This window comes from Mytilus galloprovincialis, chromosome 9, assembly GCF_965363235.1.
Source record: "Mytilus galloprovincialis chromosome 9, xbMytGall1.hap1.1, whole genome shotgun sequence".
In the NCBI taxonomy this organism is placed as follows: domain Eukaryota; kingdom Metazoa; phylum Mollusca; class Bivalvia; order Mytilida; family Mytilidae; genus Mytilus; species Mytilus galloprovincialis.
This window is the reverse complement of record NC_134846.1, coordinates 22,876,895-22,904,761: the sequence shown is the minus strand read 5'-3', so window position 1 is coordinate 22,904,761 and position 27,867 is coordinate 22,876,895. Positions and strand designations below refer to the sequence as shown.

Below are 27,867 nucleotides of genomic sequence, written 5' to 3'. Positions count from 1 at the left end.
GGAGCAACAGATACATTAAGATGCAACAAAAAAACCATCACCAAAATACCCCAAATCATTCTGTCATATTGCTGTCTTGGTACAGTACGTTTTTAGAACAAATGGTGGGCGGAACTTGACAAACCGCCCGCTGACATGGTAATGTTAACAAAATATCGCTAACATGACACTAAGTGACAGGAATACAGTGAAAACAATCGCGAGAATACTCAACACATTGAAATTCAGAAACAAATAAATTAAAGTACATTTCAACATGTAAACTGGAGGATACCAATGATCATCTCCAATTAACTACTGCATATGACAGCACAAACTGCGTGTCACATGAATGGAACAATGTCACAAAACAAGGACGTCATTTATGGCGTATATTTAATCTTGAAATTCATACAATCATAAGTAACGAGATCCAAAATAAACAATTATTTTCACGATACTAGTCCAAATAATTTTCATGGCTGTGTAGATCTTGCAAATCTATTTTAAATTAATGTCGTGGCGACGTCATTTTTATCTAGACTATCAACATACTTTACTCATAGCAAATGAACACTAACGTCACTACACTGACGAATAAGCCATATATGAAATGACTCGTAAATACAGAATTTAAACCACATACGATAAGACAAAACACAATATACAAACGTACTTACAAAAGAAACATCACAACATAACCAAATTCATTTATTTTTTATATGTATATACCGAGACACGTCTTATAGCATTGCGAGTTCAAACTAACATTGAAGCTCCGTCAAATTGTCTTGTAATATTTTGTTGCCTATTCTAAAATTTTAACAATTACATATATGGCATAACACTACCAAATGAAAGAATCAAGAGGATTTATTTTAAATCTTCTAGTACCAAAATCTCACAGAGATTGAAAAATATTAACAGGGTGCCGAATATTCAAGGAACGAAAAAAGTCTGTATAACTGTGATTTTCAACAATTTATTAAAGGCCCATAATTTCGGCAAAAATTAGCCAAGCAGAACAAAACTTAAACTTGATCTGTAACTCAATCTGGTTAACTCGCATACTAAAAATCAGCCCAATATCTGAAAGAGTTTAGAAAAAAGTCTGTAAAACTGTGATTTTCAACAATTTATTAAAGTCCAAAGCCCGTAATTTCGGCAAAATTTAGCGGAGCGAACGAAATTTAAACTTGATCTGTTACTCATCATGGTTAACTCACATACTAAAAATCGGCTCAATATCTGAAGGCGTTTAGAAAAAAACTCCGTATGATGGTTTGTTGCGGAATGACGGAATGACGGAATGACGAATGACGGAATTTCAGAATTACGGAACTTCGGACAAGGGTAAAACTATATGGCACTGACAACTTCGTTGCTGGGCCATAATAAAGTACATTTTGTAGTTATATCCCATAAAAAGGGAGGAGGTATTTTAATTCCGGTCTATTTCAATAACACACAAATCAAAAAAAAAATATAATCTGGAATAATAAAATCGTACAAATGTCTCGAACACTTCCGGATGCACAAAAATTACCCAGGATAACTGTTTCGCATATTGTACGAATTTAGGCCTGAGTTCACTGAGAACATGTATGTCTTATCTCTATAAACGGACATGTAATTCATCTAATTGACCTTGACGGATTCATTCTCAGACAGGTTATATTTATTTATGTATAATTTGTTCTATCTAATGATAAATTTCAATTATGTCAGATCCTTAAAGCTTAATCAGTTACATATGACTTTTATTTATTCATTGCAGATTGTATTTAAACAAAATATGTCATTTAACTTTGTATGGCGTAAATATAAGATTTCAGTCCTGGTATCTATGATAAGTTTATTTACAACCACTGGATCGATGCCACTGCGTGTCGAGTTCTAATTTCCTGAGGGTATCACTAGTCCAGTAGTCAGCACTTCTATGTGGACTTGAGTTACCATTGATATGTTCATAATTATAAATTAACTTTTAACTAAATTTTGAATTTATGAAATACTACGTTTTTCTACCTCAGGAATAGATTACCTTCGCTGTATTTTGCGAAACTTTTAGGAAATTTTGGTCCTCAATGCTCTTCAACTTCGTACTTTTTAACGTTTTTCTATTCGAGCGTCACAGATGAGTCCTTTGTAGACAAAACGCGCGTCTGGCGTAAATATAAAATTTCATTCCTAGTATCTATGACGTGTTTATTTTTTAAAAATTAATTAGTATTTTATTTAAAGTAGTGTAGATCTATGTGAAATTTACTCGATATCATTCTAGATATTTTCGTCCCGAATATTTTTCACTCAGAATTATTCTGTCAATTCATTTCATTTCTTATATTTTACTTAATATGGAGTCGAATATTGATATGAATATATTTTATCATTCAGCTTTTTAATCCATGGAAATGATTGGCAGTTGTTTGTCTATGGTAGCTCTTTTCAGTTTGTGTAAGTTAACATAAATGCTATTAGACTCACGGTTAAAATAAAGACATGTTTGTTTTATAGTACTAGTATTATCATTTTATTTTTTCTCTGATTTAATAATACCCAAGTAATGTAATTGCCGTCAGTCTACGAACAGATCAGGGAGAATAAATGTGTGAAAATTACTCGTCGAAATTTGTCATTTAAATTGAACTTTGTTATGATCATAAATGCTTGTTGTAATTAGAACCTCTACATGACGGAAGAAGAAAGATAGAAAGCAAGAGGGATTCATATACATGTACATGTGTTTAAATATTCCCATAACTACATATGTTTCGAAAGCTTTTGTTTATAATGGAGACTTTTTATCTTAATATATACATTATATATGTATTTGTTTGGAAACTGCAAGAATCTCGGCATTGAAAATCCACAGCAAATGCACTTTGATCATTTCTTAGCTGACATAAGTCAAATGTGTACCTGTACTTAATATACGTCAAGACCATCGGTAGGTTACATTTCCAGCCTTTGTCCATATCGACCATTTTTTTCGGAAAGCATTTAATAGTGCTTACCTTTTTTATTTTTAGTAGAAATTGAATACTTTACATTATGGCGTTTATTAAATGAGTGCTCCGGCACCCAGCTCGATTTTTAAAGGTATTTCTAAACGCTTCCATGTCAAATAAAAACAAAAGAAGGTGAAACTTGACCCACAAAAATCAGTTCAGTATTGTGTATTTCGACCATTTTAATGTTTATAGATGATAATAGTAGCCCGAAACTGCTATTCATATTTGTTGTGTGATTAAATGGGTGTGTCATGTACTAATATTTCAATTTGTGTGAAAAGTAAAATCACAAAATACTGAACTGCGAGGAAAATTCAAAAAAAGGAAAGTCTCTAATAAAATGGCATAATCAAAATGAAACTGTCATACAAGAGGGAGGTTTTAATTAGCTATCTATAAAACAAGTGTTAATCCATCATTTTCTACATAGGAAAATGCATGAACCAAGTCAGGAATATGACAGTTTTTTGTTTAATGTTAATAGTTTCTATGTACATGTATATATGTAAAACACATAGACTCAGAATTTTCAAAATACTACTGTTCGATAACAACTGTCATCCAAGTATTAATGAAATGACATAATTATAAATAAACACAAGAAAAAACTTATTATAATAATAAAATACATACATACAAACAAACATATCAAAAGTGATATCGAGAAACTGCTTGTTGATTGAAAATAATCTGAATATCCTATGTTTTAGATATTTCAACAAATGCAATTTTAGTACACAAACCCCCAATAATCCACACAAATCATCCATATCTTAACATCAGAGAAAATTCCCCAATAGGTAAGTACAAAAGTTTTATTCATTTTGAAATATTCAAATAGAATGAAACCTACTAATGTGTATGAGATTAATTATAATAACAACACATTTTTTTCCTGAATGGCGTTCATTAGTTTTGCTTGCTGCTAAATTTAGGACACAGATTATTCGTGGGAAATAAAAAAAACTTGAAAAAAATCTGATGAATCTGACTAACGTCAGAAGTTTGTATTCTCGTGGATATCATGTTTTTTCTAATGATAATAGGATTTAAAATAAAATGAGCACTAATTGTCAAGCCATTTACAGTAAAGGGTCTGCTTTTGCTTCCGTTGCATACGAAATTTAGTAAAATATACAGTAAAACAATGGTGTCTCCTTTGACAAATTTCAGTTTCTCGCGTTTATTACCTTGATGAACTAGATTTGCCGATGTCAAGGAATATTTTCGGTCGACATGGTCATGAGATTGCAGTTTCATCTAATAACATTTAATAGATGATTTTTTTTTTATGCAACATTTCAAATATAAATAGTTTTATATTAGCATAAAACGTAGGGGGAAATTTACATTATTACCGGTATTAGAAAATAATATCCTAAACTGTATTATAAACTTGTTTGAAGAAGATGCAAGGGCATTGTGTCGTATATTACCTAGTCATTTGACGAAATTGAGGTTGGTGAAGATGATGCATTGAGATACGGCAAACAAATCCATATTCACTGTGAGCGCCGTTTGTTGAATTGCAGGAACATCATTTGTTGTTATTGATGCGTCAAGTCAAACAAATGATGTTGTCACGGTGACACCACATGATAGTGCAACAGCTGCAAGAATCACCCTAGTTCCTGTTAAAGTAGGGATCAACTCGACATACAGAGCTCTTACTAAACTTATTCCTGATAGAGAGGTATGGTAGATTTATTTGATTGAAAAATCATATTACCTAATTCTTAAGTGTCAGCCTTCTTTTCAGAACTGATTTTCGTATAGAAGCATATTAAAATTTCAATTAGTTGGTGTTGTAAAAATGGGTATACCTATTGTCTCGTAATGGTTAACTGAATTTAAATAATGTTCTATTAAAATGGTTTTACAATTTGAATAAAATAGTTCAGAATTACAGTGATACAAGTTTATATAAAATTGCTTGTTAATATAGATGGCGGTTTCTCGAGCTGTAGACAGCCACTGAATAAACTTTCTTCAAATTGAAAAGAACAGCGTCTTTATAGATATAAACCATTATAATGATCTACCAATCTTTTGAAACTTGGTATAATTTAGAATATGGTAGATTAATTAAATAATTTGATACTGCAACTTCTTGCCGTGGTTGTATTTTAGTTTATAAAGCTTTGTGATAGTCGATTTATTTTAGTTAATTAATTAATTTTTATGTATTTATATTCTTAAGACAGAAAGAACTTGGTATTTAACATTTCAAGCTCACGACTCTCATGGCGATGTAAGTAAAATAAATGGAAAATAAGTCGGTTCATATTATTTTTGATATAAACCTTAAATCAACGACATTTTCCACCAAGAGTTATCTTTCTTTACAACAACAAGCAAATATATTTTATCTTCTCTCTCGCTAAAACATATCACAATAAACAATGATAACTTTCAAATAGAATAGGCAAACTTATGTTGGACATTATCATTGACTTTTGTTGTTTGATTTGTTTGCTGGAGTTTTAAATAGTAGCTTTACGCAATTATGAAATAATACACTTATTAAAAAATAAGAAGTTAAAGACATTTTGACATTTAACTTTTGATACAAGGAACAAAGTATTTTTCCAACCTTTATAAAATGTTTATAGTTAACCTAGATATAAGAAGATGTTGTATGAGTGCCAATGTTGGCAAAGTCATTCGAGGAATCGACATTGAGCGTAACCGAATGTAATTTGAATATCAAATTATCTGAATACATACACTAAAATGTATCAAAAGGCAACAAAGATACCAAATAATACTGTTTCAACAGTGTCGAGAACAGTCAAGTCCACGGTCAAATGTTCACAAAAACATGCTAATTTCAAAGAGTTGAGCAAAAACAACAAATGAAACTTTGTAATATGATAGTATCATTTGTAAATCATTCTCAGTAAAAATTCAACTTATAATATATTTCACAAAGACGTGAATTTCTACCCGATTTGAAATATAAAAACAACGTTGCAGATTTAGCGAACTGAATAGATTATTCTTCTAAAAAGTATGATACAAATAACTTTGCAAAAATGTTTAAATGGTAACTAAAAAGTGGGTTAAATCTATGAATTTTCGTCGGTTTCGATAATTTTTGGATGGAAACTTGCCGAATTATTGTTCAACTCTAAAACTCATTGATTTTTAAAGAACGAAATACGATTAACTTTACCGCGATGCCTCATCAAAACAAATCATTGTTTGGGGAGGTGTTGAAACAAAGGCATGACTTTTTTTACTTTCTATTACATAAAAAAAACAATTGTATAAATTCCCTTTTACAGAACTTTGAATTTTTCGAAAAACAAAGGATTTTCTTATCTCAGGAATAGATTACCTTAGCCGTATTTGGCACATTTTTTTTGGAATATTGGGTCCTCAATGCTCTTCAACTTTGTACTTTTTTTTCTGGCTTTATAACTATTTTGATCTAAGCGTCACTGATGAGTCTTATGTAGACGAAATTTGCGTCTGGCATACTTAAGTATAATCCTATTACATTTGATAACTATGTACTAAATAAATTGCAAGTGTTAGTATCTCCTGAAGTCTTTCTTATTCAATTCGTGTTGGTGCCGTGGTAGCTAGTTTTCATTGGTATTTGAAATGGAAGTATTTTACCTTTACCTCCATGTTTGAGACATATGCTAACTTCTCCATCCATCAGCTAGTTTTACCTTTTCGTAGTGACCTGTATAGCTTATGAAAAGGTTGTTCCCTGAACAATTTTCATTTAAATAGACGTTTGTCATTCATCACTATGGTAAGGTACTGTTCTCTAATCAGACTTGCTTGAAACACATGTTTTAATTTGGATATTCAAACTGTAAGCCGAGTTATTATCCAACATGACCATCAACTCCAACTATTTTAAATTGAAAACTGAGTTGTAATTAAAAACGGCTATCAGAGGGGCTTTTTAGACTTATGATCCACAGACAAATAGAGGATCTCCACCATTTATCTTTTCATTTCAGACTTTATGGACTTTGCCTCTTCACATCGATGATGTAAATGACAACGCTCCATTTTTCGTGCATGACCATTTCCATGCTGTTTTTGGATTTGTAAGTTCGAAACTGAAATTAGTATTAATTCCTTTATATAGATATCAAAGCAAGTACACGACACAATCAAAACTAAATATCGGTTTTGCATATTACAAATTTTCTACTCTTGGCACTACCACTTAAAAAGGGATATTTGAGGATGAATAAAATTACAGTAAGCAGAAATTATTTTTATAGTTGTATCCATTAAATATTTAGATATTTCATCTATATTCAGGGTTTGACAGTTGGAACGAAGGCTTTGCATGTGACAGCTTTGGATGTTGATGAGGGCCCCAATGCGGCTATTACATACTCAATGAAGGTAAAAAAAAATCTTCGAAACTCGTGTTTGATTTGGCCAGGAACTACTTTGATTCGGGCACTAACATAACTAATGACGAGAAAGGTGTAAAAGGAACGGTCGTCTCTAGTTTTATATTAGTTTTTTTTTAATTTACACTGTTTTCTAAAATTGAATCAGAATAAAGGATATATTTTAGATTATAAGTTTAAACAATGGTTATAGAATTTTCCAAGTGTGTCTGCTTTTTCAACATGTTTTACAAAATACCAAAGGAACATTAACAGAAAGGACAAAATTCATAGCTCTGAGAAGGCCGATCAACACTATAGCTATTAGTAAAACCTGGAAATAGAATAATACAACAATGAGTGTAAGCATATATAAGCATAAAGAGGATTAAATAGAAGACAGAAAAAACTGGTTCATTATACATAAAACCCCAAACGTTAAAGCTCCGAAAGCTAAGCAGTGTCCTCTTTACAAAACGCTCATCATCATTCATTTCCTAAGTATATACATATTCGGTACTTTTCCGATGTCCTAATGAATGCAGGCAGAAAGGAAGTTATGTGACAAATATACCATATTACATTGAACATTTGAATTTCCAATAAAAAAATAAATTCACCTTTAAATATGCATAGATTTTCAACCACTTTACTTATTATATCAAGTCAAGATATGCCGTTCGTTTACATTATTGAATTGTTCAAAATCATCAGTCAAACGGTGTTTTAAAGGGATCATCAGTCATTCCACTTTCATTAATAATCTAAATTACCAAAATATATCCTACAGAGTTTATTTTTTACACCTATACGTAGACACTTTTCTGTTTGAAATATGTACTACCATTTCCAGTATGTTCTTTCTTTTACCTAGACTGATTTTGTAGTGTTGCATAATTCAACGTTACCAAAATATTTTGCAACCAAATCCGCTTAGACAGTTGACAGGAGTAATGTAAAAGTTATTTTAGTCCGAATAGACGGTTTAACTGTGAATTTGTGCTGAGGAACAGCAACACATGTGTTATTCCTATTATTTCGTGTTTTCATTTATGTGATTGAACTGACTTTGTATTCATGAATGGATACCCCGTATTCTTTGTATTGTTTACACCAAAAGAAAGACAAAAGATTAGTGAAAACATATTAATTAGTCATTGATTTTACTCTCTGATGCATGATTTTTTATTAGTAATTGTGTTTGGCTTTAAACATGTTAAACTAGCTTTCAGTAACTATGAATAGTCTCAAAAAGTATTTTCGTGCTTATTTGACCTGTTGACAAAATTTGTTATGCATTTCTGTAATTGAATGTTTACTTATTTTGTGTTATATCTCGTCTCACTATCTTTTAATATAAACCACTGTTGATAATTTGTTCAGTATGACGATAAATTTTCACTTCTGCACTCGTATTGAAATAAGAGATGTATTTATTTCGTAAAAAATATTTCCGTACGACTAACTACAAAATTATTTTACCTCTGTGCATAACTTAAGTTTACGCTATTATGTGCCGGTTTAAAGTGATCTTTTTGACATTATTTTTTTAGTAATATTGTATTAATATTGTGTCATAAATGAAACTTATTCGTTTAGTGAATGTCTTCTTGTTTTTGTTTATACGTATTTTTGGTCTAGTTTAGAATATCAATAATGTGGTCATTTTAATAAAGTTCCTGTTTACAAAACTTTGAATTTTTCGAAAAACTAAGGATTTTCTTATCCCAGGCATAGATTACCTTAGCCGGGTTTGGCACAACTTTTTGGAATTTTGGATCCTCAATGCTCTTCAACTTTTTACTTGTTTGGCTTTATAAATATTTTGATATGAGCGTCACTGATGAATCTTATGTAGACGAAACGCGCGTCTGTCGTACTAAATTATAATCCTGGTACCTTTGATAACTCTTTAGCCATATCTTTAGATATTTTATAGTATGACTTTTTATTTTGTAAGGTTACGCTACTGTTACAGTTTAGGGTACGGTTGGCGCCTATCAAAAGTTTAAACCCGTTGCATTTTATGCACCTATCCATATTCCAGAGTATGTTGTTATGTGGTTGTCTTTTGTTGTTGTGGTTCCAAAATGTTTCTTGTTTTTCATAAAGAAAATCCTAGTCATTTTTAGCTTGCTGTTCGTAGTAAGCCAAGGACGTAGTTTGACTTTTAATTGTTTACTAGTACCTGTTATACAGTATGGTATGGATGGAGAGTTGTCCTATTTGTACTAATGCCACTCCTTTTTTTCATTTAACAATACCACGAAACAAATGCAAGCCATCAAAAGACAAAAAACATTATACAAAAGCAGAAAAACTTCAATTCGCCACTTCTTCTACTACACATACTTATATCATATAGTGTTATATATATTTACTAGCCCCATCTAGTGACGCATCCATCATCAAGGTACAATGCCTTTGATATCGATCCGAGTACTGGAGATATCACTTTGAAGGAGACACTGCAGCATGGACAGAGTGTGTATCATTATCAGGTCAATGCAACTGTAAGTTATATTAGATAATATGTATTGTTTTCGGATAAGAATTGGTATTTATAAACAGTTTAATATGAAATTAGGAACCGGTTATATTTGATTAGACATTCAATTTTCTAATACAAGCACAATTATGATCAAACAATAAATAATTGGAACAAACTGTCACTGTTCACTGAGCAAAGACAAAATAAAATAATCAAGCATTCCAAAAAAATAAAGGAGTCAGTGCTGTTGAGTTAATGAAAATTACATAGAATAGGCTCGCAGTTTGATCTCTCTGGTACGAGTACATACAATTTCAATGATTTAATCTTGATTCGAAAGTAACATATTAAGTGAGTGGATTCAAATGACGCTTATTGTGTCTACGCACCCATTTCCGCATCTAATGATGAAATTTTATCATGCTTTCTTTCTTTCATTCGTTTACTAAATCATGTTTATAGAATTATATATTTTGAGCATAAGTATACTACTGTTGTTTATTTTAATTCTTGAATGACAATTTTCTCGTCTAATGATTGAATTTTATGAGTGTGTTTCCTTTATATTAAGATTTCAAACATTACTTTTTCAGAACGGTGAGCAAATATAGCAAACGAAAGCGCGGTACACGTTAAATTAGACTGTTCAAAACCAAATTCTATATACATGTACAGATGTATATTTATTTCAGGATGGAGGAATCCCACAGCATGTGGCATCAGCCTTAGTGGACATATCCATTCTAGATTTTGGTGTGATTGGATGACTTCTGTTTAAAATCATGAAATAATAAACAAATTGGTCTACAGTTCAAGTATTTTTTTTTTAATTCTCTGATTTACCATATGGTTGCTATAGGATCTTCGTTCGTACGAAAATGATCTAGATCATAATTAACAGCTGTTTGCAAAAAGTCATTTGTTGTTTAACACACAATTTCTAATTGAAGTTCCTAACTTTTCAAAATGCATTTGTGTTTCATGACAATTTCATGTTAAGCAATGTAGAGAAAAGCAAAAGAGTTATACGCATAATTATGTTGTTTTTTAATAATAACTAGGGATACATGACGATAATTAAGAATCGTCAACTCATGGGGAAAAACTTAGAGAATCGAAATAGGGAATGTGTCAAAGAGACAACAACCCGTTCATGCGGCAGAAACAGCTATAAACCACCACTTAGTTTCAACACAGCATGACAATCCAGCACCGGACGCTTCAGTTGATTCCTTATAAAAAATGTAAAAAAAACATTACAAAACTAACAAAGAACAGAAGCGCTTGAAATGAGACAGGGGCAAAAATGCTGCGGGATTATACCAATACCCATAAAACATTTTACACAAAAGACCAATGAATGATAAATATCTAAAATAATGAAAATAGCAGTATTGCACATATGTTTGTTGGCTCTAGGGCATTTTTTACTTACCTTGATATAAAATTGACACACTCAAAATGACAAGCATGTGTATGTATATTTGGATATGTGAGGAGCTATTCAATCCTATAGGAGATCTTACTACGATCAACTTTGTTTGAAAGAGATAATTAATTTTGTCTACGGAAATTTTCAGGTTTTATAAACCATGCTGGTACCTATGAATTATTGACTACTGCGCTTATCATAATCTCGGGGATTATCAGTACACGCGTACTAGTATCTACTCGTTGATACGTAAAACAATAGTTTCTCATTTGGTCTACGACAATGTACAAAACGAACTTTCTAAATATAGTACTAAGCTATGTGCCCTTTTGAGTTTCATGTTACCAAGATCTTAATGAAATGAAAACACTATAAATGGTACTCTTATCTCAATTGTTTCATATTTTAGATACAAGTTCTAATTTTGTTTCTAACTAAACATTCATGTGCATCTTCAAATATGCATTTAACTTATGTTTCCGTCTCTCTATCATGGTAATGAATGTATAAAAACATATAACTGTAAAATGATACTTTTGAAATCTGTTTATCATATAATCTTCGCATCTGTATTGCAAATCAGCGGAACATATCAAAATGGATATTCAAACTCGCAAGACAACACCGTAGCCCAACATTATAAATAAACAAAAGACATAGAACAGTAAACAAAACAAACAAAAAACACTATAGAAAACTAAACCCTGCGCAACGTTATCCCCACGAATACCTTGGGTGATCGCAGGTGCTCCTGTGGGGTAAGTGTTCCTACGAAGCATGCTAGATTAAGTATTGCAAGATAAACAGAGCTTATATATTAAAAAGGTACTAAAATAAATATCTGTTATATCTCCTTTAAAATTATCTTTGCTCAAGATTTGTATACCTGACGACTTTGTTTATGTCACAGTATAATTGCGTCAGATTATACGACCATCAAAACTATGACCAATATAACCAATAATGACATCCTGCATTTCATTTTGTGTATGAAAGTTACATAAATGAAGTTAAGTGTGTCAGTACTGAGGTACCAATTTGAAATCGAAATATCAAACAGTACTACATGTGGACATTTCTATGTATTGTCCAATGACATGTCCCTTTAACATGGGAAACTTGTTAATTTCTTATTTATCTTTGATGACCTTTAGAGGACTAAATAAATATGAAAACAAATCGTTACAGAAGACATAATATTTCCCTAAATATAGAAACTGTGTTTTCTAAATTCTATCTTTTGTTAAACTTGAAGTACCTATAATTGTGTATTGTCACTAATTCTAAAGTTTCAGCATTGTCTTCTTTATTACTTTGAAACTTTGCGTATTGTTTTGCCTTTGTATCATGTAACTGTATAGTACTATCGAGTAGTTGTGTCCTGGGTTTATACTTTCTTCAGAATGTGCTAATGGATGTCATGTATTATTCATAGGAAAACAATTCGCTCATGACTCTTGAGACTCTCAACGTTTTTAACTTATGCTTTTGTTATCGATTCAATCACATGATTTCTAGTCCCATAACACATTTCAAAACTAAACTTCATTCAAAATGGCGATACAACTGCACATGTTGAATAAAAATCTTACTATGTTGAGATCTTTCTATTAAACAAATTCAGAAATAGAAAACGATCAATATTCATGTTTCCTATAAAATCTTACTTAAAATATACCACAGTCATGCAAATATGATAACAGACAATTTTATTAAACTGTATATAAGCAGTCAGGGGCGTTACTTAAACAAGTTATTTTTTTAGTTACTTATATAGGTAATTTTTGTTTTTAAAAATATAAAATTACTCAATAGAGTTTTTTTTAATTTCAATAGAAGCATGGACTTAATGTAGTTTTCATCAATGTTAACACCATTTTATATCATAAAATTAAGATTTATCAAATTTGAGAGAAGTATAAAGGTAAAGGGTTACTTTAAGAATAACGACAAAAATATTACTTGAATAAGTTATTTTATACATCTTTGAAATAATCAGTAATAACACTTATTTAAGGAACATATGTAATTGTTTTGAGTTACAAATTATAAATAACTTTAAGTCTTAATTAAATCACAAGTTTCTATCTACTTAGTATTTATATCTGTCTACCTTCAAGATTTTTAAGGGAAAATGATATTTTAATAGTCACAAGAGACCAATCTTTGACCCAGAAGCGTCGATATGAAAGATAAGTCAGAAAGGCAATTAGTGTTTCAGAAGGATTAGATTTTATATTTCATGGGAACAATAAGCAGATGACTGTGAAAATTTGTTAAAGCTAGTAAAATCTGTATAATTGGACACCTATAAAAATAATATTTAGAAAAATTACTTATATAAGTAATATTAAAAATAGCCTCGTTTTCAACATTACTTGTATAGGTAATTTTAAAAGTTACTTGTTTAAGTAATGCCCCTGACTGATAAGGTTACGACAACCTATACATTGGATAAGAAAATACTTTAAGTTAGTATTTCGAATAATTCATACTTTTGAAAACAATACACCCTATAATTTATATTCATGTCAACACTAAAGTGCTGGTAATTCTCGGGGGACGAAACGTCCACCAGCAGTGGCATCGAACCAGTGGTGCAAATAGTTATCAAAGTACCAGGCTTAAAAAAAATAAGACGCCAGACGTCAGGCGGGACAAAACTCTGTTGTTAATATATCTTAAAATTAAATATACATACATGAAATGAACGTCCTTTTCAATCATTGAACTATAAAAAAGCCATGTAGTTGGTATGTAGTTGGTAAAGAAACAGATGGTAAAATTTCTTTTTTTTTCAAATGGAAATATTATAGAATATGAAGAAAGTGTCGAAATATATTTATTGCATATATTGATTGTCCACTTGATTTTAAAATTGCTGTTATCTTCAAAGTTTGCATATTGCATTTATTTGGAGGGATGATGTTAATTTGTCAATTTGTTATAACTTGTATCCAAAGCTAATGAAAAAAAACCCATACAATAAATTAGGCTTTAAAAAGCCTCAGCATTAAAAAAAACTTGAAACAATTTTAACGAGGAAACTTACACCCTAATGCACAACAAAAAAAATCCCGAAGAAAAATGAAAACAAGAATGTGTCCATAGTACACGGATGCCCCACTCGCACTATCATTTTGCATGTTCAGTGGACCGTGAAATTGGAATCAAAACTTTAATTTGGAATTAAAATGAGAAGGATCATATCATAGGGAACATGTGTACTAAGTTTCAAGTTGATGTGACTTTAGCTTCATCAAAAACTTGGCCAAAAACTTTAACCTGAAGCGGGTCGAACGAACAGACGGACGAACGGAAGAACGAACGGACGAATGAACGAACAGACGGACGAACGGACCTACAGACCAGAAAACATAATGCCCCTCTACTATCGTAGGTGGGGCATAAAAATCCATAAACAAACGACAACCACTGATCTACACAAGCAAGCTATTAAATCAAGAGTTCCAAATGTTGGAGTTGAAATCATTCCGGCGTAAATTTTACGGACGCCATTACGAGTTGGTTGACCCTCACGGAATAGCCGTTTCACAGATGATATCGGATATATTCCTTATGTCGTAACTACAATCCCGATTCCTTTTCACGAATGTGACCTACTGATTAAACTATTGACCGGGTTTGTAATAATAAGACAAACACTACGAATGCCACATACATGTGTGTCAATGTTGTCAATTTGTAACCATATTATTATTTGTCTGTTTGTCTTTTATGTACATTTGTCTGTTTGTCTTTCTCATTATAACCATGGCGTTGTAAGTCTATTTTCGATCGAATATTCATCTGGTATATGTCGCCCCTCTTCTATTAGCTTCTGACTTGGTACAGGCACATAGCGAATGTGGTGGGGTTATATCTTTGCTTGCGCTGATCCTTCTAGTGCGTGACAGTTGGTGTACAGCAAAACATAGTATTAAACTATAAACATCAGCTGCACTTGTCTGAACTTTAAAGTCGTCTGATATGTCGATTTATCGATTTCATCGCACTAAGAATGATGCTTTAAGGAGGTAGACCTAGGTTAAGGGAAATAACTCTTAAAATCATCAGTACGCTTGTGTCAACCATTTCCAAAAACATATTCTAAGCTTCTAGGTTACATAGATTATTTTCAATCTGTTTCAGGTAAATGCTTAAAATACATTGATGAACTTGACTTTTACAAACGCTTAACTGATTTCAAGAGTTATCTCCCTGAACCAAGGTCTACTCCCTTAATGGAAGGATAGGCTTACATTGTCGACGTACCGAATGTAAGGTTTCGATAAGGTTTTGCTAATTGGTTTTTTTTTAATTCTAAATGATGTCATCAGTTATGAACGTCGGTAGACTCCAGCTGCCTGCCATTTAAAATAAATTCTTAATTCCAATGAAACAAAATCTGAATTTAATTCAATTTATAGGTTGTCCAGTGAAAGTGGTTACACAGCCTTGCTGACGACCTACTGATGGCAGACAGTTCATCATGGGACACTGTAGTGTATGACTTATATTTGCTGTCTACTATAGTGATAACTTTCGTCTGAAATTGGAACAAGTTATGATATACTGTAAGTTATAACTGAAAGAAGAGGATTGAATTTAATTTTCATATATATGATAAATCTTAATAAAAAGGTATTTAATTAATAACCAGATAATAAAAAACAAAACATAGCATGCACATGCCGAATTTAAATATTCAGTTATTGAAAACATCTATTTATGTTTTTTTATCATGTTTAATTTTTTTGATGACCTACGACTGGTAAACAACATTTTATTTTTAAACGAAAAATCATATATGAAGACACAAATCTCGGGGTAACAAATACACAGTAACATTCACATATTTTGAACTGATGAAGATAGCATATAGTTCTGAAGTAAACAACTTTATAAACAGGTAGTTGGGACGTCCTGAATTTTAACATTAATCACCTATAAATTAGAACATATTGGGCACTCACAAACGTACATTTGTAAAAGACAAATCACCAATTTGAAGTACTTTTAGTAACGATTGTTTAGGAAACGTCTGATAAAACAATTTGAATATCTCATCGTCCTTACAAATGCTATATATGTATGCATTACAGGTACGATACGTTCAAAAAGTATATATATATTAGCCAGGTCCTTCCAAATCAAGTGAAATTGATTAGCTTCTTGCATCATTGTACTTCTTTTAAACAATGATTACAATTTGGTTTGCTTCATTCGTCCAGGAGACAGCAAACAATCGATAAAAACAAAAAGCGAATGACATAGTTTTCTTGTGAATTACTTTTTTTTTAAGAAATACGGCATCAGGTACGATTTTAGAAAGGCAAAGCGGAATTACAAAAACACTCAAAATTGCTGAAACAAAAGGCAACCACTGACTCGAAACCAGACTCGGAACCGTCAAATGCAAATTTGATAGGTTTAGCATTGTTTTGTTTTTGATAGCTGTCCTCTCCCTTTTAATCTCAATTTTAAAATTAAAGAATACATGTAACTAATCGAAGAATTCAAAAACAGAACAATCAATATTCAACGAGTGACCGAACAACAAATTAATTCACGAATGCGCATAGCGCATGAGTTAATTATCAGTGTTGCTGGGTCAAGAGTTGAATATTTTTCGATATTTGAATTCTTTGATTGGTATTTGTTTAATTACATGGCTTTTTTTAACTGAAATTAAGTAGAAAATGCAAGGAACTATATGTTTTTATTTCACATTTGAAATTATCAATTATTATTTCACTGGGAAATCAATGTAATTCATTGCAACCAATGTAACTCATTGCAACCACTGTAATTCATTGCAACCAATGTAACTCATTGCAACCACTGTAATTCATTGCAACCAATGTAACTCATTGCAACCACTGTAATTCATTGCAACCAATGTAATAATCATATTTATTTCAAATAAAGTTTAAAACTTTAAAGTATGTTTCTGATAACTGAACTTAATTTCAGGTTCAAAAACAAATCATGTTGGATTGACTTATTTCCTTTTTAGTAAAAGAAAACATAGTAAAAATGTCCATTATATGTGTCTTTTACACAAAATATCTAAATGACAGTATCTTATCATTCAGGTTTGATAAATATTTGATAGAAATACATGCATGGTTTTTTGCTATAAAACAATTAAACATCATATCTAATTAACATTATATTTTAAGATGAAATACAAGGAAATAACTTATAGTAATCAAAGACTTCCAAATTGTCAGTTTAAATTTATGAGTTTGTTTTATATTTATGAGTTTGACTGTCCCTTTGGTATCTTTCGTCCTTCTTTTAAAATGAAAACAACACTTCTGTAAATGTGATGTGTCATCTCAAACGGTGACAAAACAGGGTTAAAACCCAGTAAGAAACACTTGTGTTATATGTTATTAAAACATATAATCAGAAATTCGAAATTAACATGACATTATGATTATATTAAATCCAAGGTTAGTTTGCAAAACGGAATTATAACAACTTATCATTTTCACTCATTTGAATTATCAGTAAGAGTAAAATTAAACTTACAACTACTATCCCTTGTGAATTTTTTCCCCAGTCAATGATGAAATAGATACGACAACTATCATACCTTTAGCCTACGAAGACCATCAGTAAATTGTACATCATCCGAGTCTGTGACAGACATTATGTATAAATAACATTTCTTTCGTGTAATTGCAACCATGACATGCTATAAAAGATATATATGTGTAAACAAAATGACTAAATATGGTTTCTTGTAAATAGTGTTTGTATGAGTAATAGCACTACATCTTAGTTTACAATAATTTAGCATATGTTGATTTCAAACACATTTTTCCCGACTCTGGGTCTGAGTTTTATAACGGAATTTAAAACTCGGTTTTTCAGATAATAAAAACAACCTTATGAAGAATACTAACCATTTGCAGACCATTACGACTATGTAAAAGTAAGACTATTACTTGTTTTTTTGCTAGTGTCATTACGTATTACGATAAATATGTTAAACCACTCACAAGAACAGAAACTAACGGTTCTTTCAAGACACTAATGTTAATCGAATAATTTATTAAGTTTTCTTATTCGTTTGTTTTTCTACTTCTACTATGAAGTGACCGTACGTTAATTTCAATTGTACTTCGTAATGCTATGCGGAAAGGTATTTACCGTAAAATTAAATACCTAATATATAAACAAAACTAGGTCTAAAATAGTACACATTAATTTTGTTTCTTTTTTTTTTTAAATAACGTAACTGAGATGTTTTTCTCTTCAATTTTGAATTTTACAATTTCAGATAACAATCAGCCTAGATGTGTGAAAAGTTTGTGCGTAGTATGTAACTCACGTGTAAGACTTATCGTGTAAATATGGAAAAGTATGTTTTTTATCATATTTACAGCTGTATTTTATAAAGGAAAAACAGAATGATTTTGTTTGAATGTTTTTCTTTCTACTTTGCCATATAAGGGGAAGTAACTAATATATTATCGGAGATCACTCAGACAAAGTAATTGTTATGAAAGAACGTGTTATGAATTTACCTCTTTTATTATGTAGTATAAAAACGAGTACGGTGACCCAATTTTTTTCTTTTAGCAAATTTTTAGAGTTGTCTTTTCATATTTTATCAGAAACTTATATGTTGTTACTTTATTATCACACACAAATATGTCATTTTGCACAACCTGTAACGTGACAACTTGTATTTTATATGCAAATGGATATGCATATCGTCTGATTGATAGAACAAAATACTTCACATGTCATGATGAAAAAAATGCAAATGTGTTCTTAAACACTGGAAATATAGTGTATAAAGATACGTTTGAAGGGTTTAACAATCACTGTTGAATTTGATTACTAGATATGCAAAGGTGTCATCTGCAAGTATATCTCAATCCTAGATTATGAACATTTGTTAATCAAATTACTGCGTTTCCCCGCTTGTTATTGATGTCAATCTATCCATTTACAAACTATATATAATACTTACTGAATCAGGATCATATCTGAATACAAAGTGTTTTATTCCGGCAATTGAATGCATTGGGTGATATTTATCTGTACTCTCATGTGTCGGAAATGTTACGCGAGTCTGAAAAAAATATTTACTGTATTGTCAGTTCATAACGTCCAAAACAGACAATGAATAAAAGGACAATCTTAATTCTGTTGTCTGCTTGTTATTAGGTCGTATAACACACAAAGCTGAAAGACAGTTCTGCATAATTACCAGCTACTCTCGATTAAAATTTTATGACATACTGTAGAAATGATTGGAGCTATATCTTTGATTATGGCAATAGTTGATGTTTATCTCATATTAAGATTAAACCTGCTCCTCACTGCTCTTTGAATTCGTACATTATTTGGTCTATTTGTAATCTTTTTATTCGAGCGTCATTGATGAATCTTCTGTTCGTGCGCGCGTCTGATGCAATTACAAAATTTCAATCTTGAATCTATGATGAGTTTATTTACAACCACTGGGTTGAAGTGAATGCTGGTACATTTTTTAGTATCCGAGGGTAGCACTAGCCCAATAGTCAGTATTTCTGTGTTGACTTGAATTATCACTAATTTTCTGTGAACAAAACCTTGAATTTTTGAAATACGGAGGTGTGTCTATCACAGTAATAGATTACCTAAGCTGTATTTGGCAACACTGTAATGAATTTCTGGTCCTCAATGCTCTTTAACCTCGTACTCTATTTGGTATTTTTATTGGTTTTTATTCGAGCGTCAAAGATGAATATTTTGATAACAAAACGGACGTCTTGCACAAGAACAAAATTTCAATCTTGGTATCGATAGTGAGTTTATTTACATAAATGGCAGTCTTATGCAACCAAAATGCTTAATATTGTATCCTTAGAAATGTTTGAAAGTAGATAAAATATTTTTCAGTAATGCCATCCAATAGAAGAGAAATGATTATTGAATATTTTGTAATGAAAGTTATAAAATCGGTACCTCTTCACTTGTAATGTAACATTAAATATGTCTTTTTAAAAAATATCATCCAGATTTTGTGTCTTTCTAGATTAGAAGCAAGAATTATGTAATTTGTTCATAAAAAATTTTAAACAATCAATCTTTACCTTCAAACTTTTTCCACACGGACAATTACAGCTGAGGCTTGAACATGGCTGCAAAATCAGATTAAAAGCAAAAGTGTGATTATAAAAGGATAAGAAAGACAATTGTACTTTTTGAAAGAGTATTTGTACTTAGTTTAAAAAGATACAAAAATTAAAAATAGACGTATTACTTCTATTTTAAGAATCTATACAACTAAGACATTAAGTTGAAATGTCCGATGTATAGCATTAACATGATTAACATGATGTTGGTATTGCAAAAATTCATTTGTTTACATTTAATTTTTTCCTTTCAATATTTTTGTATTTTTATCTTAGCTATCGCATTACGCAAATTCCGATTAAAAATTTAAAAAAGATGATATCCTGGACGAAAAGAACATTTGTCTGCAAACAATTAATACGCATAAGTATTTGATACTTTTTAGCTTATTTTTTTATCGTAAATATTGAAATAATATAATGTCAAGTTGAGAAACAAATGACAAAAAAAAACCTGTTTAATTTAGCATGACAAAAATAAGAATAGTAGAGTTATCTAACTTACTTGTATGTGTATTATAACAGTACTAGTTGCACTTAAAGATGGATTACCAAAATCAATTGCTCTGATGTATAGTTCAATTGTCGTTTTATTAAGTTTTTCATAATCTAGAGAGTTTCTCAAAGAAATTTTTCCCATGGACTCTTCATTTTTCCATGTTGTCGTAATTGTGAAATTATTGTGCATGTTGAGCGGTGAATCAATCAAAGAAAATCCAATTTGACTGTTTGTTGTGTTCTGTTTGTCTCTGTCAGATGCCTGAAAGATAACATATAATTAAAACAGTTCCTGCATAAACAACTATTCATCAAATACAGACAAAACGATTTCCAAATAAAAGGTAAAGCCCTTGGATGGTGTAAACTTCCCAAAAAACCGTGTATGGTGTAATGATGTATGGTATATGGTGCAATAGTGTAAGGTGTATGGTGCTATGGTGCTATGGTATTAGTGGGAAGTTTACACCATCCAAGGACTGTAGCCATTATAACAACAATCGTGTATTGAGTAACACATCATAAACCGTATCCAGTATAATGGTATTTAGGGCATAAAGTAATTTAAAAAGTACATGTCATTTGCAAAGTTGTTTGTTATCTTATGTATATTAGAATTTAATTGTTATTTCTTCAGAATTTTTTATAAATGATAAACCTCTCTGTTTTCAAGGAAACGAAAAGCATTCGAAGTTCAGTATTTTAGGGATCCTATTTTTTTTTCTGCATATTTAAATCACATGTGAAAAAGCAACAAGCTAGCTCGTGTGTTATTTGGTTTCATTGACAATCATACTATATCTCCGTCTTATTGAAAAAGAAACTTTCTTTTATTTTTTCATGATGTGTATTTATTTGTCGCGAGAATACAAAGAAATTTTATCAAAACGTATCAGAGTTTATAATGCACATACTGAAACAGTTATTTCATAATTCGGATCACTTCCTTCTATACTACCGATGTATGATGACTGTGAAAATACCGGAGGGTTGTCATTGATATCATGTAGTCTAACAACAACTTCAGCTGACTGTAGGCTGCCACCACCGTCTTTTGCCACCAAGATTAAAATATATTCGTCTCTTTTTTCGTAATCTAGTACAACACTTTCTCTTTTTTTTATCTCACCAGTAACGTTATCAATTGTGAATCTACATGAAGAATATATAATTTCAAACTGGAGGACAATTTGACATATATTTTGTGCAATAGTGTAGTCGAAATAACAAAGGTCTTGGTATTACGAATGCCATTGTGGCTGGTATGATATGGAACATCAGAATAACCTTTATGAACAGAAACAGACTACTGTTTGAAAAACAACTACGTACACTTTTCAGCAACATCTAATAGTTATCAAAGGTACCAGGAATATAATTTAATACACCAGACGCGTGTTTCGTCTTCAAAAGACTCATCCTGTAATTTAGCTGTTTACAGAATTTATTATACGCAAATTTGCTTCTGATTATTACACACATTTCATTAAACAATTTGTAGCTTTATATCATTACATATTTTATAGAGTCTGTCCTTGTTCAAAAAATTCTCACCCATCATACCTTTTTACATGTAATAAGTTTTATGAGACACTATTCGTTTTTTTAAATTTCCTTGGTGTTTATTTTTTTATTTTGTTATTTAAGATTACATTTGTTTAAGGTGTACTATGTGAAAACAAGTTAAGGACCGTAGGCAAATGATCAAATTCAAAAAAAGGTAAATACTACTGTAAGGCAGTATTAAAGTGGAAAAAAATGAAGGTTGTTATTTTGTTCATTTTTGTTCTTGTTTGATGCATGCCTAGCAAGCAAGAGACGGTTTCACTATCGACGCACCCGGTCTTTTTCCTAAATCTACTTTATATTATTTCAAATCGGTTAAGATTAGCTTCTCTTATAGGATGAGGAGGGGCCACATTACATTCCGTATTCTAAAGCAAAAACAAAAATCCATCGGTCTGTAATAAAAAATAATCGGACAAGAAAAACTAGTCGTTTACGAACTATTTATGTTAATGGCCGGTGGGGCATCGTTTCTCTGTTTTGAGTGAGGCCAATTTTGAATTAGTTGAATTGTTTAAGGTGTAATACCATCATTGATTTTCCCCTATTAGTCTTTGTTAAATTTGCACTTTTCAAAAAAAAATGTGCAGAAGCTATCTTCATTTCAAATAAAGAAATACTTGTCGTCTCTCACTCCTATAAAAATTATACAATAACTTGAATTTGCTTTGAACAATTTGAATTTATGAGATTTTTTACAAATCTGGTTTCTTAATGAAATACACATAATAGTTATGGGTTTCCCGTTGGACATTGGTATTGACTTCAAGTCGAATTGTTATTTATACTCAATCAATTGTGCGACTTTGTAGGGTATCATTTCCCAAATGACACACGTTATGAGTAATGATCTGCAAGATTCTTATATTCAATGAGTGCAAATATGAATTATAAGTTAAAGGTATTAGTTATAAGTCATCCGAAAAAACAAATTTACACCATAGCTACAAGGTAGCGTATGGTATAAGTAGTAAGTGTTATGTATAAATAGTTCTTCCCTCAAACGAAACATATATGAAAACTCACCGTGTCCAATATATAACAATATAATCGAACATACAGTTCCAAACCTGAATTTAACATTCATTTCCCTGAAAACAAAAATTGAATTAATGACAAATGCCTACGAAGTTTTGTTATGCTCTGTAAATTTGAATGACTACTATTAGATATACTAATGTATTGCTACAACGGATAGATATAGGAAGATGTGGTGTGAGTGCCAATGAGACAACTCTCCAGTCAAATAACAATTTAAAAAAACGTTACAGACTTACCTTGAAATAACCTATATTTGTATTACTCTAAGGATCTAATGCATATATTAGATGGAGTTGCTTATGGATTAGGCGTCTTTGTATCAGGGTTTTAAAGGCTATTGTTCGTCTTGTCGTCATGTTTTCCCCATACCATTTATAATTTTTATCTTTGAATCAACAGGTTCAAATCTCCTTTTTGTATCGTACTCATCTGTGTGTATATTAAATATAGATCGTACAAATAAACAAAAACGTTTATGTTTTTTCACTCAATGCAAAGTACTTCAGCTGGTCATATTTCGTTGATTATTTTAATTGGATTTGTACTTGCAAGAACAACATGACGAGTGAAACGGGTAGAGAAGGAACTTTTCACACTTTCAGAGTGAAAGAAGTCTTCCTGGGTTTGAATAGGGTTCATGATAATCAGATTTTATTTCCCTTGTAATAATTTGTTATTCATATTTATGTTTTATAAGCATTCTTTTTGTTTGACCTTATGCAGACTTACCTTGAAATAACCTATATTTATATTACTCTAATTAGGGGCTAATGCATCAAACATCCGTATATAAATAGAAAAAGACCTATCTGTAACATTTCATTCAAGCTAAGTCCATTGAGCTTTTGTCGTTTACAATTATGAACAACAGTACTTCTTTTTAATATGTAAAGTAACCAAATAAAGGCAACAGTAGTATACCGCTGTTCGAATTGTGTTATCATTCTTTATTTACATTTTGCGTCTTGATTGTTAAGGCAGTCAACGCTAGACATGTAAATCTGCGAACTTGATCTTTTAGAATTTATGCGATTCAATCAGTCGCGTTTTTATATAAAAATTGAAAGATGTAGTATGCCTAACTATGTGAGACAACTCTTTAACAGAGTCTAAATTACGCAGACGTGATGCTACCAGCTATAATTAAGTCAACATATTACCTGTAACAACAATGAACAAGAGCAGAAACACCAATCTATCACGGGACCCGAAATGAAAAAAAGGTAAATCAAATCGAACGAGAAAATTACTGACCTCATAACTTAATTAATCGATAAATAAACGATTTTGATTTATTTGTCAGTACATAAAAGCTGATTTATTATGACAGAGGCAGAAGCTATTGTATAGCACATGATGTTGTTACCTTCGCTCCTGTTTCAGGATTGTGTAACATCATCTTTGATAATGCGTTCGAGATGATTCCGTTTACTTTTTAGATACTGTTATGTATTCATCTAGAGCTCTCACATTTACTAGGTAAATAAATATTCATTCTATAGTGCACACGCTGCTCATCTGAAATAATTTTCTTGGTAATGGTTGGTGATAGTATTAGAGAAATTAAGTATAAATTATATTTCTTTCGTTCCTCGGGAATGATTACACAGGTGTATTGTTTGCTGTTGCTGGTTATATTGAACAACGGCTGGTGATCGGTAAGTTTTATTGATGAGACTCTGGCAATTTAATATCGTTTATTCTGTTAGGACAGATATTCTTTTTTCTTTTGTTTTATATCCAGTACTAAACAGTTATAAAATTTGAACGTACCTTGTAAGTCCTTGTAATCGTTGTGTTAAGTGCAGATATGATTTGTAGAAAGTAAAATGTTACCTATCTAATCAGGTAATAGGAGATAATGAATTACGAACAAAGGTTTGAATAGGTGCACACATTGAATAAAAAGAATACACTTATTGTTTCAATGGAACATTTGACATTATAAGGAACGATACTCATTGCATATTCAGACGCAACATATCACTGTATGGTAGACGGAATTCAGTAGACAAATTGTTCACATAGTAGAAGAAAAAAACTCCAATCAAAATGTTATAGGACAATTGTTCTAATCATATTGAGTGTCGAAATACATTTGAATCATATTATGCTTCTTTTATGATCATGCTGTGTTAAGTTCACTACTGTAATTATAACTTTCAAGTACAATCCACTTACTGTGTCTGGTTTTTTTTTGCTAGCGTTTGGCTTTTTTGCGTCGGAAAATGTCGGCCTCCAGTCAAATTTATGACAATTATTTGCAATTGTTTATTTGGTGAATATCTTTAGTTCAGCTTTTGATTTTCTGTCAGCTTTTTTTGGACCTCCGTTTTTTTTTTAATTTAGCTCAGATTTCGGTCATTTGGTCGGCTCAATTTTTTTTATATCGTATTTTATTTAAGAAAAATCAATCCAATCTCTTTCATTAAAAAAAAACCAAACACATTCAGACCTCTTTCATTTCAAAAAGCATTCAGACCTCTTTCCTTTTCATATTTAGTTAGTTTTCTGGAAATGCTCGGAATAATAAATTTGTTTTGTAGAAAGTTTTGAAAATTTCGAATCAAAAACTGTTGGCTAGATACGTTTTATATAAGTTTTATGGAACAAATCTTATAAGATTCAAACCAAATATAATTACAAGTATTTTCTATTGTTGATAACTTTATTGTATTTGTTTGAATAGGAATATGTACAAATAATTTTTTAAATACAATTTCATATGTCATATTTTTTCAACCTAAGTCAGGTTTGGTTTTCTAGTGCAAAAATCCCGGCAGTTTTGGAAAGTGATAAAACACAGTTCAGAACATAGAATCTTTTTATCTTCCCTTGGTAAACCTTTACATCTGTCGTTGCATAAACTATCGTGGTTCTCACATGAATACATACATGGTTCGGGTTTTAGCCATTCTTTAGATGCGGTACTCGACATGATTAATATGCACACGAGAAATGCACAGGTTGATGAATGCATATTGAGTATTAGTCTGAAAAAAATATACAGAATCATTCATAATACATCATTAGATCGAATTACACGGATTATAACAATATGAGGGGAAAAAACACCATGAAGTTTTATATATCGCTATTATCATTCGTCTAAGGAATTTGGAACATGATAATAAAAAAACATACAAGTCAAATAATTAAATTTCCCCTTTGATTCGACTTTTTTAACCCCTACATTGTAGTAATAGCTATATTTAAACTTAATGCTAGTGAACGGTAGATATCCCGAAAAAATGTGTTCCCTGGTTGATAATTACTCTAAGTATAAGTAATGTTTGAGTAACGTTGCAAGCACTGCCCTATTACATTTTCATTTTTATTTAATTGCTTGAAGCAATCGTATCATACAGAATAGCATTTACATCTTTTTGTTCCCCACAGGTTTTTTTTTATTTACTACAGCACGTCATTTCTTACAATAAACTCATCTTCGATACCAGGATTGAAAATTTGTATTTACGCCAGACGTGCTTTTCGTCTACAAAAGACACGTCATTGACGCTCGAATCAAGAAAGTTAAAAAGGCCAAATAAATTACGAAGTTGCAGACCATTGAGGATCAACACTTCCTAAATATTCTGCCAAATACAGCTATGGTAATCTATTCCTAAGGTAGATAATTATAAATAGTAAATTTATAATTATGACCATATTAATGATAATACATGTCAACACAGAAGTGCTAACTAGTGGGCAGTGGATACCCTCGGGGAATTAAAACTCCACATTGGGTATTTTGTCACTATTTAGAAACACAATTGAAACCGTCTCATATTTGCTTGAACATATTCTCTTAATATAGCAAAACTATTGTGTATATAAAAATAGATTGTCAATGAGACAACTCTCCACGAGAGACCAAATGACACAGAATTAACAGCTATAGGTCGCCGTACGGACTTTACTTTAATAGTGAAGTTTAAAATTCTGAAGTTACTTTAATTGTGAAATTTGTTTTAATCAGCCTATCGAATTTTGATGACATCGACTTACCTGTCAATTACAATTGGAATCAAAAAGTGTGCTTTTTGATGGACATTTACAGCACTTTCCATCATGGATTTTTAGTTTATATTACTTACATCATTTATGTACTGCCTTTGCTAACATAAAACATATGATATATCTTATTACGTATAATAAGTGTGATAAAGGATACGGATATTATGTAGGAAGTCAAACCATCGTTAATATGTAGTCACTGTGTTAATATGATATTTGTATATACTATAATGTTTATAAGAAATGCTAAAAGAAACATCTAGTATTTGATTATATATAAGTTAAATGTGAACTCCAGTTCATCAAGAAATATAAT

The 27,867-nt window shown here is 31.0% G+C and overlaps 2 protein-coding genes and 1 long non-coding RNA gene across 4 annotated transcripts; 1 reads left to right on the top strand and 2 right to left on the bottom strand.

Moving 5' to 3' along the window:
- Positions 1–1,557: 1,557 nt before the first annotated feature.
- Positions 1,558–10,661, top strand: LOC143046706 (protocadherin gamma-B4-like). Of its 2 annotated transcripts, none has more exons than XM_076219807.1 (9): positions 1,558–1,650; positions 2,377–2,436; positions 3,704–3,793; positions 4,526–4,686; positions 5,194–5,244; positions 6,974–7,063; positions 7,284–7,370; positions 9,745–9,873; positions 10,544–10,661. In XM_076219807.1, exons 2-9 carry the CDS (start codon positions 2,388–2,390, stop codon positions 10,616–10,618), a joined length of 732 nt encoding a protein of 243 aa, XP_076075922.1. In that variant the 5' UTR covers positions 1,558–1,650; positions 2,377–2,387; the 3' UTR covers positions 10,619–10,661. The 2 variants fall into 2 exon arrangements, with proteins under 2 accessions (XP_076075922.1, XP_076075923.1); XM_076219808.1 differs by having other exon boundaries at positions 1,606–1,661.
- Positions 10,662–15,680: 5,019 nt separating this feature from the next.
- Positions 15,681–23,590, bottom strand: LOC143044646 (cadherin-related family member 2-like). Its single transcript, XM_076216705.1, has 7 exons — positions 23,517–23,590; positions 21,839–22,076; positions 20,932–21,186; positions 20,385–20,432; positions 19,277–19,378; positions 17,888–17,989; positions 15,681–15,832 (listed from the first exon to the last, which is right to left on the bottom strand). Exons 1-7 carry the CDS (start codon positions 23,546–23,548, stop codon positions 15,698–15,700), a joined length of 912 nt encoding a protein of 303 aa, XP_076072820.1. The 5' UTR covers positions 23,549–23,590; the 3' UTR covers positions 15,681–15,697.
- A 2,590-nt stretch (positions 23,591–26,180) lies between these two features.
- On the bottom strand, positions 26,181–27,641 carry LOC143046705 (uncharacterized). The gene is made up of 2 exons (XR_012969238.1): positions 27,543–27,641; positions 26,181–26,524 (listed from the first exon to the last, which is right to left on the bottom strand). It is a non-coding gene; the product is annotated as an uncharacterized LOC143046705 (long non-coding RNA).
- Positions 27,642–27,867: the final 226 nt, after the last annotated feature.